Source organism: Juglans regia, chromosome 8 (genome assembly GCF_001411555.2).
Source record: "Juglans regia cultivar Chandler chromosome 8, Walnut 2.0, whole genome shotgun sequence".
Taxonomy (NCBI): Eukaryota; Viridiplantae; Streptophyta; class Magnoliopsida; order Fagales; family Juglandaceae; genus Juglans; species Juglans regia.
Genome location: NC_049908.1, coordinates 26,467,208 through 26,481,685, shown reverse-complemented (window position 1 = coordinate 26,481,685; position 14,478 = coordinate 26,467,208). Strand labels below are relative to the sequence as shown.

Sequence of the window (14,478 nt, the reverse complement as noted above, 5' to 3'; positions counted from 1 at the left end):
AAATAAAATTTAGGCGGCTATGTTTGGACCTGGATATAAAATAATACGTGAATAATAATGAAAATATAATGAATAAATAATAATAAAATATTAAATAATAATAAATAATAATAAATAATTATAAAATAATAAATAATAGTAGATTCATCAGTGACACTATAAGAAAATTATTTATTTACGATTAGTTAATTTTAACGATTATTTACAATTAAAATTGATTATGAATAGTCTTTTGATTACAATAAATTAATAATAAAAATCTGTTTTACTTGTAATGTGATGAATCATGACTACCCAAACACAGCATTAATTAAGCCTGATGGAACACGTTTAGTTAAAAGCCTAATTAGCAATACAATATAATTAATCTAGCTTTATTATTTAGTCAAATTCTGGGGTCCAACGTACGTGGATTCGTAAACACCTTTAACAGCTGGAATTAATCTAGCTTTATTATTCAGCGAATGCTATATATATAAAGCCATGAATGTGAAGTATATGCTCCCAAGTAATTATCGATTCAGTCCCATCCAAAACCATATATACTGTGAAGTACAACTTCTACTAATTCTCAATGGCTCTTCACAGTACTCTTAGTTCGCTCCCTGTTAGCAATTTCGCTAGACAATATTTCCCGTCTAAAACTCCCATGATCTCTCACATAACAACCAAAAATGCATCCACAAGTATCACCGTTAATCCGTGTCCTCACCGGTGCATGGCCAGTAGTACTGTTAATGAAATCTCTGATAGCCCCGTTACTACTCGCCGAGCTGCTAATTATCAACCTGCCTTGTGGAAGGACGACGATATCTTGTCATTGACTAGCGAATATGTGGTACTACATCTGATTATTAATGGTCATTGATACATATAGGAGGGAAGTAGGCATGAACCCTGTCTTGTTAGAACTTGCAGAATTGGATTTCAACATGGTACAAGCAGTCCATCAGCAAGATGTAAAACGAGAGTCGAGGTAAAAGTAACCATGTTTATTTGAAAGGTAATAAAAACGCATAGCTACTATTTTTCTAGAACTGATACTCTTGTTTTGTTTATATATATTAAGGTGGTGGAAGAGCACTCGTCTTGGAGAAAAGTTGGGCTTTGCAAGGGATAGGCTCATGGTGAATTTCTTATGGACAATTGGCCAATCATTTCAGCCTCACTACGGATATGGTAGGAGAATGATAACAAGGCTCAATTGCCTGATAACAACAATAGATGATATCTATGATGTTTATGGATCTTTGGATGAACTTGAGCTCTTCACCGATATTATTGAGAGGTTGGTTATAAATATTAAGAAAAATTCTATTTTATAACAATTTCCATTGTCATTCTCTCTAATGTGTCGGCAAATGATTGGTACATAAGTTAAATATAATAAACAGTATTCAATCATTTATTATTACATAATGAGATAGTGGAAAGATGACGACAAAAGAGATAAACAGTATTACTCATATATATTAATGGGCTTTAAATGTCTAGACTTAATGTTCCGTAGAGGACTATTTTTATGGATACTAAAGTATACTTCTTGTGATTATAGATGGGATGTCAATGCAATCGATCAGCTCCCATATTATATGCAGATCTCTTTCCTTGCACTCAATAATTTCGTTCACGAAATGGCTTTTGACATCCTCAAGGAACAAGAATTCAATGTCGTTCAGTACCTTCGAAAAGCGGTGTGACCTCAAATTCTTTTTTATATAAAAGTACATATTATAAATATTGAGAAAGGTACAAAATGAGGGGATGATCAGAACTCTAATAAACAGCTAGAGATAGTCAACATAGTGAAGAGTAATGTTATATGCAGTCGTGAAGTACGTAAGCGCCGTGTAGTCGCTTACAAAGTTATTATTATTTTTTTTATATGAGTCTTATATTTATTCATTTTTTTCAAAGTGATTGTGTCGTACTTGTGTACTCACGATTACAACTATAATTTCTTCATAGTAAATGAAAGCAAAAAATAAGAAGGCAGGAACAACGTACAAAATCTGCAAGCTCCAAATATAAAGAGTATGGATTCAGATTTCAAGAGCGTGGGTCGTTGAATCTTTCTTGAGGTCTATTGAGTTAGGTAAGTATCAAATTATCTGGACATTGATATGGGTGGTGTTGGTATCAGTACTATAAGTAGTAGGCAGCTACAGTGAGGGTATTACAAGAGATCAGAGGTGGTGGGGACAAATAGGATCAGAGAAGCAAAAAAGCAAGAGAGAAAGGATTGTCGGTAAGGTAGATAGAGAGAGAGAAAAAAGAACTTCTCCTAGCTATCCTATGGAGACGTTGAAATGAGTATTTGTGATAAATTATTTGCGACGAAAATGATTATTTGAGATGAAAATAAATTCATTTTAGTAGGAAATAATCATTTTTTACAGAAAATAGCTTATCACAAATAAATTATTTTCTAATACAGTGGAAAAGATAAGAGTAAGAGGAAATGGAAGGGGAGAAACCTCTATTAAGATGCTTTCTTCTAGAACTTCTTGAGTGAGGGAGGATGGATCATGGAGTATTGGTATGGGCTTAAAGAGGACGGAGAAGTTACAGAGAAGAGTATCTCTTTTAAGAATTAAAGAGAGATGTAGGCCAGACATCAACTTCAAAATTCATGATAATTATTATATATCCCTTATTTTGTTTGTTTGTTAAGTATGTGAATGTATATATACTTCTTCTAGTTCATTAATATTTTACTCTAAATGTTTCAGTGGATAGATCAATGTAGATCTTACATGGTGGAGGCCAGGTGGTACTACATGGGATATACACCTTCACTTCAAGAATACTCTCAGAATGCATGGATCTCAATATCGGGACCGGTTATTCTTGCACATGCGTATTGTTTTACCACATTTCCAATGACAAAGGAATCATTGGCATCTATGGAAGATAACATGACTAATATAATCTATTGGTCCTCAATGATTTTACGACTTGCAAATGATCTTGGAACATCCTCGGTACGTAAATTGCACATTCCTTAGGGTTTCATAAGAAATTATTTCAATTACATCACTCTAATTTGTTTAAAAAATAATATTCTCGTACACATGATGCTTTGAAACTCAGCTTGAATTAAAGAGAGGTGATATTCCTAAATCAATCCAATGTTATATGAACGAAACTGGTGCCAGTGAAAAAGACGCTCGTGAGCACATAAGATATTTGATTAGCGAAGCATGGAAGAAGATGAACAGAGAACGAGCTACTAGTTCTTCATTCTCACAAGCGTTTATGGAATATGCAATGAATGTGGCAAGGACGGCCCAGTGCATATACTAGTACGGGGATGGGCATGGTATACAAGACCGCGAGACTATGGATAACGTATTATCATTACTTATTAATCCCATTCCTTTACGTACATGAATTTAGTATGTTTGTATCAGCTAGCTCTAATACTATCTAAGCTCCACAAAAATAAATCATGGTAGCTAATACCTGAGTTTGTGAGGAGCAATGTATGCTTCGCTAGCTGATATATAGTACTTGTACTTCAGTCATTGGGAAATGTTTTTTTCCATGAATTTAATAAAGCATTTGAATTAAAATAATTGTAATCTGTCTTTTAGTCAGTACTTGATCTGTGATACTCCACTGGTGGTCATGTATGAGATTTCACATTGTTTGAAAATTAGAAGTTTTGACTCTTTATAAGATTTCAAATATACTCTAACTGTATCATTGACTAGTCATTTTAGAATATAAGTCATGTTGTTTGGCTTTTCCATTAATGGAGCATTACAACTTTCATTCGTAAGCTGATCATCAGAATTCTGGCTAGACAGTATGCCATGTATAGATGCATATATAGCTTGGAAATAGTCTTAACTTTGAGAACAGATCATTTATATATATATAGCTAGACCATTAATCCTAGAATATATGCACAGCTTTAATGAATTTTTCAAGATTTATACATAATTTTTTAAACCGTACGCATGCATTCTTTCGAATGGAAGTCACTAAAAGGACAAATTACAACTATTTTAATTCAAATGCTTGATTATCGTATGTAGTCTTAAAAACTGAGGCATTGCTCCTCACAAACTGTGGCATCATCATCATCGAAAAGGCCTTTTTTCTTTTTAAAGCTGCATATGAAGGAAATCCCCATGTATTATATAAATTGCTCTAACGTACTACTTTAACCTGAAAGAAAGATTGATACACCACCACCGTCACTTTCTAAAATGAAACTACAAATCTAAAACATATATTGTAAAAAGAAAATAATAATTTAAATATGGTTAGTACTGCAGCTTCATAGCATGTAGTTCTTTGGCACGTGCTCAATAATTAACATATAGATAATTTGGAGAATATTAAAAGGAAAAAAAAGTGAAGACTAAGGTACGTTTGGGTGTTGAAAAGTGTTGAGAAGTGTTGAGAATGTTTGTGAATAGTTATGAGTAGAGATTGGAGTGAGTTTGTGGGTCCTATTAAGAGTATTTTGAGTTGTTTGGATGTGTGAAGTATGTTGAGTTGTTAACTTTTGAGTAAGTAGTTGAAAAATATGTGGGTTCCATAAATATTATAGTGATTTGATTTTTAATAATAAATATTATAATGATTTTATTATAGTGATTTTTTAATATTAATAAATATTGTAGCGATTTTATTTTACTTTTATATATAATAATGATAAATTTTATAATGATTTTATTTTTAATTTATATATAATAATGATAAATATTATAATGATTTTATTTTTAATTTATATATAATAGTGATAAATATTATAATATTTTATTTATATATATATATAATAGTGATAAATATTATAGTAATGTTATTTTTTATTTATATATTATAGTGATTTTATTTTTAATTTATATATAATAGTGATAAATACTATAGTATTTTATTTTTTATTTATATATAATAGTGATTTTATTTTTATTTATATATTTTAGTGTTTTTATTTTTTATTTATATATAATAGAGATAAATATTATAATGATTTTATTTGTTATTTATATATTATAGTGATTTTATTTTTTATTTATATATTATAATGATTTTATTTTTTATTTATATTTAATAGTGATAAATATTATAGTGATTTTATTTTTTATTTATATATTATAGTGATCTTATTTTTTATTTATATATTATAGAGATTTTATTTTTTATTTATATATAATAGTGATAAATATTTTTTATTTATATATTATAGTTATTTTATTTTTTATTTATATATTATAATGATTTTATTTTTTATTTATATATTATAGCGATTTTATTTTTTATTTATATATAATAGTGATAAGTATTATAGAATATTTGTGAATAGTTATGCGTAGAGATTGAAGTGGGTTTGTGGGTCCCATTGAGAGTACTTTAAGTTGTTTGGCATGTGAAGTATTTTCAAAAGTACAAGAATACTTGAAAAGTGTTGAGAGTAGTTTGGCACCCAAACATACCCTAAGGCCGGTAGGTTTGGATAATGAGTTGAGATGAGATAAATTGAGATGAAATTTAAAAGCTGAATAAAACATTATTATAATATATATTTTTAATATTATTTTTGCTTTGGAATTTAAAAAAATAAATAAAGCGGAATATTTCATCATATCTCTTGATGTGATATAAAATATTTTAAAAAATCGAGTTATTTGATACTCAAATAATGATAATAAATTAAGGATTATAAAGATCTAAGGAAGGTAGCAATAATAACACTAGTATTAAAGGACTAAGAGTGAAAAAGTGACTTTACAAAGAGGGATCGATATTTATTTTCATAAACATATTTTTGAATTGGATTAAAGGTGCATGGTGCATGGGAGGTGAACCAACCCCATTTTCCTAATCCCCTCCAACATTCCCTATTTGGACATTAGATCGATCTTCCCCTCAGCCTATATATATCCTGATTAATTGGAGGAAGCTTCTTTGGAAGTACTGAAAATATAGAATTAAAGTATTATAGCTAGCTTGTCTAAAAAGATTAGATCATTATAGATATTGGAAAGACGCCTTAAAGATATAAATTTAATTAATGTTTGAATTATATTATAATAATTTTCATTCTTAATAAGTGGGTTCAAAATTTAATTAAATTAGAGATGAAGTGTATATATAGAATTTAAACTCAGAACTTGGCTCTCATATTATATCAAATAATTATAAGTGACTCGCTTTTTATGTATATATTTTGATACAATTAATATATACATACCTGGATTCCTAAAATAAAGTAGATGGAATTTGTACCATAGTGGACGGAAAAAGCAATTTGATAACATAGAATATGTGCAATGATCATTAAAGAGGAAACTTGAGACTCGGGTTACTTGTATTTAATTTAAAAGGAAAATAGTGGCGGCCTAAAGTATGTATTGTCTAATTAATGGAACAAATTACTTTCCTACTACTAAAGCCACGGCCAATAAATGAGACTCAGGCCGGTTACTGCTAGCTATAAAATAGAAATGCTTTTGACCATAAAAGAACTTCAAAAAGTAAACTCATGTCACTACAACAAATAAGGTCTTTTGAAACGAAAAGTTTCGTCTCAAAAGACTGATATTTCTTTTGGGACGAAAGAAAATTATCCCAATTTCACCCTGTGATACCCACTTTTGTTTGACTTGTTGAGCAATACGAGAATCTTCCCTTTTTAACCAGACATCAAGCTCCACCTTGTTTGCTAAAACGTTTGCTTCTACATCCTCTGAGTAACATTCTTGAAGACTTAATTCACCTTCCTCCACTTTAGCTTCTAATTCTTTAATATGCTTTCTTGTCCAGCCAAACACTTCCTTGTTCCAAGATTTAAGAACCAGTTTTAACCTCTTCAATTTAGCAGCTAGCTTCCACAAACCCGTACCATTAACCTCCACCTGCCATGAACTAGAAACACATCTCCAAAAATCGTCATGATTAGTCCACATATATTGAAATTTAAAAGATGTGTGACCATACCTATCAGATGAAACCAAGTGACCCAATACCATAGGGGAGTGATCTGAAGTCCTCCTAGGAAGATATTGAATTCTACCCGACGGATAAAGATCCTTAAACATGGAATTACATAAAGCTCTATCCAGTCTAGCCCATGAACGCACCATTCCTAATCGTCCGTTGCACCAAGAAAAGCCATTACCTGAAAAAGGCACCTCAACAAATCTGCCATCATCAATAAAGGAACAAAAATCCTCCATTGCAATAAGCATCCTAGGATTTCCCCCTCTTCTTTCATTATCATTACATATGACATTAAAATCCCCAATAATCACATGAGGAAACTGTAAATTATTAACACCAAGTAAATTAGACCACAAAGGCCTCCGATCTAAAAACCGACACTTTGCATAAACCGAAGAGATCAATAAGCTAGAATTAATAAGCAAAGTAAGGTGCTGATCCGAAACACCCATAACATCCACCTTCAAACCAGACTTCCAAAAACACCAAAGCTTACCTTCTTGATTTGCATTAGAATGACACTCATCAAATTCTAGAAACGTCTTCCAATAACTCAAATGAGACTCATCCCTAAACAGTTCTGCAATAAAAAGAATAATAGGATGCAGCTCTCGTACAAGCCCCCTCAATCGTTTCCTCGAGGTACCAAGGCCTCGGATGTTCCGAAACAACAATTTATTAATCAAGGATTCTGCTTATAGGGCTTGCTAGGAACCCTATAGGAACTACGTAACAAACACTTGCTAGGAGACTTCTAAATCAGAATCCGAAAAATCATCTTTTTGTTTACCTGGGTGGGGATACTTACCTTCATCCTCTGATTTGGACTCCATCTACAAATCTGTCGGAACTAACTGCACCTCTCCTTCTGCTACTGGGATATTCCTGCTTGGTACCACTTCAATTCTGGACTCTAGCTGCACAGCATCCTCCGCTACTGATGATGTCTCGATGAGTTCCACCCTTCTGGGTTCTAATTGGCCACCAACTACAGCATCATCTTTATGCATTGCAACTTCCACTACTGGTAATGTCTCGATGAGTTCCACCCTTCTGGGTTCTAATTGGCCACCAACTACAGCAGACAGATCATGAGTTGTTATTGGTAAATAGACCAACTCCTCAGCTGGTAAAGTCCCGCTGGCCTATCCACAGATCAACAGATCTTTCCTCTGCTCGGGGGCCTCCATTTCTTCGATAACACTCTCAGACACCAACTTCAACTTCCTTACATCCTTGCCACCATCCAAGACCAGCAACTCAATCTCAACATCTTCCAATGCCAACACAGGGGACTCTGAGGTTTTCCCCGAATGATCTGTAGTAATCTTCGCATCATCTTCTTTATCTTTTGGCACCCAGATTTTACTTGACTTAATAACCTTCAAGCTCTTGCTACTTTTTCCTTCTTTCTTGTTTGCCTTACACGTCTTTACGTTATGCCCTTGCACCTTGCACACGGAACAAAATGCAGGCAATGTTTCATACTCAACTTCTTGGAAAATGCTTGTAGGATGTCTCGATGTCCCAATCCAAATGGAATGAATCAGCTCATGATCGATATTCATCAGAACACACACCCTTGCACCATCGGTATGAGTTGCACAGCGTGTCGCATTATCTCTCCTTAAAAAGATTCCAATCGGTGCAACAATATTCCGCAAGAACGATTCTTGATAAAGATTCGAAGGTAGTCCGGGCAACATGATCCAAACTGGAACCAATGATGGTTCCTCATCTTCAGTAAAATCTGTAGACCATTGAAAGGGTCTATAAGCAACCCCTTCAATATCATAGCTTTCACGGGACAATGATTTCAAGAAATCATCTTCATCTGAAAATCTCACAAAGACATTTCGAGACTTCCGCATTGCTGAAACGACTGGCTGTTTCTTTAGTCCCCATCTGTTGTGAATAAACCCTCTGATGCGATCCAAAGATGGTCTTTGCCTTAAGAATTTTAAAACCATAGAGAACCGAAAAGGAACTGCAGAACGATCCAACTCCTCCTTAGTAAATTGCACAAAGAACTCACCTTCAACACATTTTGGTGGCCTGAATGGTATCGAGACCTCAGGGAGGGCCTGAGGAACCTGGGAAACCAATTCTGCAAATGTGCGTGTCTTTGCATGCAACGTGAGGGGGGGCTGGCAGCCCCGGTACCATCCATGCATGTAAGAAACTAACTAGTTCTAGGACGAAACTCCAAAAAACATAACTCCGCGTATCTCACACGTGTCGCACCCAAGTACCAGGATCTCTCGATTAACGTGACTGCTGTAAAGCTTATCCCTAGGAATGACGTGCAAATTAATGACTACAAAATACACATACGTGGTGAAGAAGCCGGAGGGGCGCCATTAAATGCGGAAACGTGGCTAATGTTGCGCTTTTATATGAACAAAATACAAACGGTCACTCAGCATGCGGCCAGGTGGGTCGGGAACTTAATCGAGTCTAAAATAAAGGAGATGAAAGCAATTCCTCCCGGACCTATCCCGGATGAATTGACAGGAAAACTGTAAGGGAAATTGCCCAATGAGATTTTTATCCAAGCAATAAGTTAACTGTCAAGTAGGGAGAGGCGTCGTCTGTGGGATAAGATAGCTCGACTTGACATAATGGCGGCCTCCCTTGAGAACATAATATGCACAGGATACATGGGAAACCTAGAGGACCCTCGATTCATCAGCATCAGAGCATCAACGACTCACATAAATAGAATTGAGGCTTAAGGAGCCACCCCACATTAATGACGCTGCAAATCAAGTCACACCCCACAATTATGAAGCCGAGACAGAGCTACGCCACATTTGAAGACTCTGATAAAATGAACAGTAGGACGAACCCGGACTTCATGAGAGCAGACATGATCATCTCTTCAAACCTATAGTATAAATAGCTGATCCCAGGTACGAGAAAACTCTCTCTCTGATCCCTAGACTTCCTTACTTATTTGCTACACTCCGAATGCATTTACTAACTTTGGCATCGGAGGTTCCTCAGCCCCAAGACTGGCTCTCAAAGCCGCATTACATTATTCTCTGTGTAGGGCCCACAATGGAAGACCTGAGTTGTTGGAACTTGGCCCAAGGGTGTGCGAAACACGACATTAATAGGAAGTATAAAGAAGGTGCTGATTTGCTGGTTTGGACTCCAAATTTGAATGGTGAATTCTCTTCAAAAAGTGCTTAGGAGAGTGTGAGAGTTAAAGCTTCAAAAATGAATTGGTAAGATCAGATATGGAACGCTGCTCTCCCAAAAAAATACTCAATGACAATGTGGAAGGCGATGAATGCTTGTCTTAGTGTTGATGATAGAGTAAGTAAGTTGGGTATTTCGATGGTATCAAAATGTGAATGTTGTGCAGGGTGGAATTTGGAAGATCAGGATCAAGTATTAGCTACTAGCAGTGTAGCTAAGGAGCTTTGGTGTAGAATTTATATGCGAGTGGGCATGCCTTATGTCCCGAACAGGCTTTGGAAGGATACAGTGGAGTCTTGGTTTCGACGTGCTGCTCGTTCATCCTAAAAAGGTTGCCTAATTGCCTTATTCTGCCTATTTTAACTTGGTCTCTATGGTTGTGGCGCTGCAAAGTACGAATGGAAGGAAAATCGGTTTCTGTGGAAGCTTTATGGCACTCGATTAAGGTTGTTATTGCTTGGGTTGGGCTGAGGCTAAAAGCTGGGAATACAATGTAGGTGGGCGATGAGAAGGTGTTGGTTGCTTTGTCCATACCACTAAAAGACACCAAGTAAAAAATTGTGCGTATTGTTAAATGGCAAAAGTTGGCCAGTGGATGGTTCAAATTGAATGTCGATAGAAGTTGTCGTGGAAATCCTAACAGCATGGGAGCGGGAGGTGTTATTAGAGATGATGAAGGGAAGTTGAAGTTGGCTTTTTCCACAGGTTTAGGTCATGGTACGAACAATATTGCATAACTTATGGCACTTCTTCATGGCTTGAGACATAGTAGAGAGCTTGGCATAATGAAGGTGGAAGTGGAGTTGGACTCCATGTTAGTTGTACACTGGCTGGAGGAAAAACGTTGTGGGATCTAGTATCTTGAGGAATACTGGGAAGAAATTCAAGAAATTTTTTCTTCTAGGCAGTTTGTGGTATGTCATATTTTTAGGGAATGCAATGCTGGCACTGATTTCCTTGCTCGCATGGCTTCTAGCTTGCCCATATAAGGAATATGCTGATATTCCTTATTTGCTTAAGGGTATTTTGAAGTTAGACAAGTTAGGCATTCCGTTTTTGAGATGCTAGTTCTTCTTTGCTGTTGGTTTTTTGGTAAGTCTAGGTTGTTCATTTGCGTCCTTGTACGTGGATTTCCTATCCGTTATTGAGGACCTTTAATAATACTATTAAGCCCTGGCCTTTAGAAGAGAGAGAGAGAGAGAGAAAAAAAAAAGAACAGGAAAAAGAAAAGCATAGGAAAGAGAAAGGTACTACGTCGGAAAGTGAGGTTGAGTGGGAGCTCCGGTCTCGCTTTACTCCCAGTGGCCGTATTTTTTGGTGGAGGACAGCGGTGTGCTACAATAGAGAGAAAGTGGGTTGACATAGTGCGACACTTTCATGTATTATAAGTTGTTCAAACCAACTATTTTACGAAGTATCATTTCTAAAATATTTTTTGGGTTCATTGTTTTGTCTGTCACCGGTGACGGATCGGAGGTGGGATTGGGTCCAATGGGTTGCTAGGAGGTGGAGGATGATGTGGTGAAGAAATGACGGCTAATGGTAGTGCGACGGCGGCGCGCGAACACAAGAGGTGTTGCGGCTTCAATGGTGCGTGGGGGCCAACGGCTGCACGGTTGGGGCTGAAATCGGAGGGGTGGTGTCGTCGGCGGTTGGGGAGGTTGGGGAGCCAGGCGGTGCGACATGGTGGGGCTGGGTGGACAATGAAACGAACGGAGAGAGAGAGGGAAGGGGCTGGGTCGCGCGGGAGAGAGGCCAAAGAAAGAAAAAGAAAAGAAAGGGAGAAAAGAAAAAAGAAGGAAAAAGAAAAGAGGAAAGAGAAAATGTAGGGAAAGAAATGAGGTCCAATCCTCACATCTTGGATCACAAAAATGATCTAACAGAAACGATTCTAAAACAACAAGTGAAATAAAATAATTCAAATGCAGTGATTAAAATGAAAATAAATAATTAAACCCAACAATAAGTTAATTTAATTCGAGAAGAAATTTAAACACATAACAATAATTAATTTAAGGAAAGCACTTGAAAAATAATTTTCGTAAACTAAAAATCATAAAAATATTCCAATTAAAAATCCAATAATTATAAAACAAGAGAATAAATTCTGAATCAATAAAAATAATTCATTCATTAAAAATACACTAAAATACGGGGTGTTACAGTATTCATTTGCCATAAGTGAGAGAAATTAATAAAATTGGGACACCGTCCTCTTCTAAAAAAAAAGAAAAATCATAAACCTACTAAATAACGCTCTTCAATAAATACTTGTATCAAATGACACTTATTCCTCTATGATCATCAAACTTTGCTAAAAGTTTATACTCTTGACTTCTAACCGAGGTATCAAAATTATCTAAACAATATTGTCAAGATAAGGGGTGAGCTAATTTGTCAATAACTCAGTAAGTAGAGAATCTATACTAGTATGTAAATATGAGCATTTTTAGAATTCAGAATGTAGAACAAAATATTTACTTTTAGAATGCAAAATCAGAAACATTTGCTTTCAAAATACAAAATCAAAACATGTTACTAAAAAATACTAGAGCGAAACTTTCAGAAAACATTCTTTTTCAAAAAAACCTTTGGCATATCAAAATCTGAGATTTCATTTTCATCATATTAGAACATCACATCAGGATAATTACTATGTTTAACTCCGTGGTAAGGTTATAAACCACAATTATAACCTGTGGAAGGGTTGTATGCCACTATTATCCCAAAAAGATTGCCTAATTGGCCTTATTCCATCTATTTTAACTTGGTCTCAATGGTTGTGGCACTGCAAAGCACGAATGGAAGGAAAATCCATTTCTTTGGAAGTTTTATGGCACTCGGTTAAGGCTGCTATTGCTTGGGTTGGGTTGAGGCTAAAAGCTGCAGTAGAGAGAAAGTGGGTTGACATGGTGCGACACTTTCATGTATTATAAGTCGTTCAAACCAACTATTTTATGAAGTATCATTTCTAAAATATTTTTTGGGTTCATTATTTTGTCTGTCATAAGTATGAAAACAAAGCCAAGACTTATTCGAGAGAAATGAAGAGCGAGAATGATGAAAATCTTTATTTCTATTTAGACTCATGACAATTTAATGGTTTAATTTAAAGAACTTTCTTCAATTATAGAATAATATTTATTTCATTTCATATTGTTTTTATCTTATCTAAGTTAAAATTAGGGTACGTTCAAATGGTTCGAGACACAATTATTTATTATAAGATAGTTCATGATTTGGGTTTCTATAACTTCTGATCACATTCATCTAAAATATGGTCATTGTAAAGGATTGTGTCTATCATTTTTCAAAAACTAATATACTGCAATCTAAAATGAAAGAATTGATGGTTAGTGTAACTTCATGGCATGATATGTTTTGCATGCACGTGCTCATGAATAAATCACGTGTACATCATTTAAAAAAAGACAAAAGACCAATAATGCATGCAAATAATTCATCATCTTTTAAAGGATTATTCATCATCAGTACGTCGTTCCAAAGAAACTGTGGGCCTTCTGATGGTATTTTACATATAGAATATTGATCAGAGTGGCATGCTTTATTGATTCGCAGCAGATCATCTCTTACGGTGATTAAGGAAATGTCAAAATGCTTGGGTCCCAAGACTGATTTCGAGAGTCTCTATCGATAGTTTTTTAATTAATTTTTACTTAATGATTAAGTAAATAGTTTTTAATGATTTTTTTAAAAATTTTTAAGGATATAAAAAGAAAATTATGAAAAAAAAATAAAGGGGAGAATTTTTCTTATATTTTTTTTTATATTCTTAAGCAATTTTAAAAATGATTAATTCACAATATTATTAAAAAATGTTTTCTTAATTATTAAAAAATATTATATTAATTTATCACAAACCCATCGAGAGAATCAGCATTATTCATAATGGGTCCTATCACATGATTTATATTTTGGTGACAAATCAAAAGAACATCAAAGATAAGAGTGAAATGACAACATGACATTATATAAGTAGTAGTGGATCGACAATGTCCACTCATGTTTCCAACAAATAAGCTTTTAGGCTACAGTTTTGACTGGATGGTGAAATGATTTGGAACAGTAATGAAAATGTGATAAATAAGTAATAATAAAATATTAAATAATAATAAAAAGTAGAAATTTTTTTTGTAAAAATTAATAATAAAATATTAAAATTTATCACTACCCAAACACAGTATTAATTAATGTGCATGTCTGATGGAACACGTTTAGTTAATTGCCTAATTAGCAATACAATATTAATATTCTAGCTTTATCATATATCTAGATTAACAGCTGGAAACATTAATA

General features: G+C 34.3%; 1 protein-coding gene across 1 annotated transcript; it reads left to right on the top strand.

The window, feature by feature from the left end:
- Window positions 1-1,124: 1,124 nt before the first annotated feature.
- Window positions 1,125-3,329, top strand: LOC108985548 (myrcene synthase, chloroplastic-like). The gene is made up of 4 exons (XM_035693551.1): window positions 1,125-1,288; window positions 1,556-1,694; window positions 2,733-2,984; window positions 3,094-3,329. The coding sequence occupies exons 1-4, from the start codon at window positions 1,125-1,127 to the stop codon at window positions 3,304-3,306; spliced, it is 768 nt and encodes a 255-aa protein (XP_035549444.1). The 3' UTR covers window positions 3,307-3,329.
- The last annotated feature ends 11,149 nt before the right edge of the window (window positions 3,330-14,478 follow it).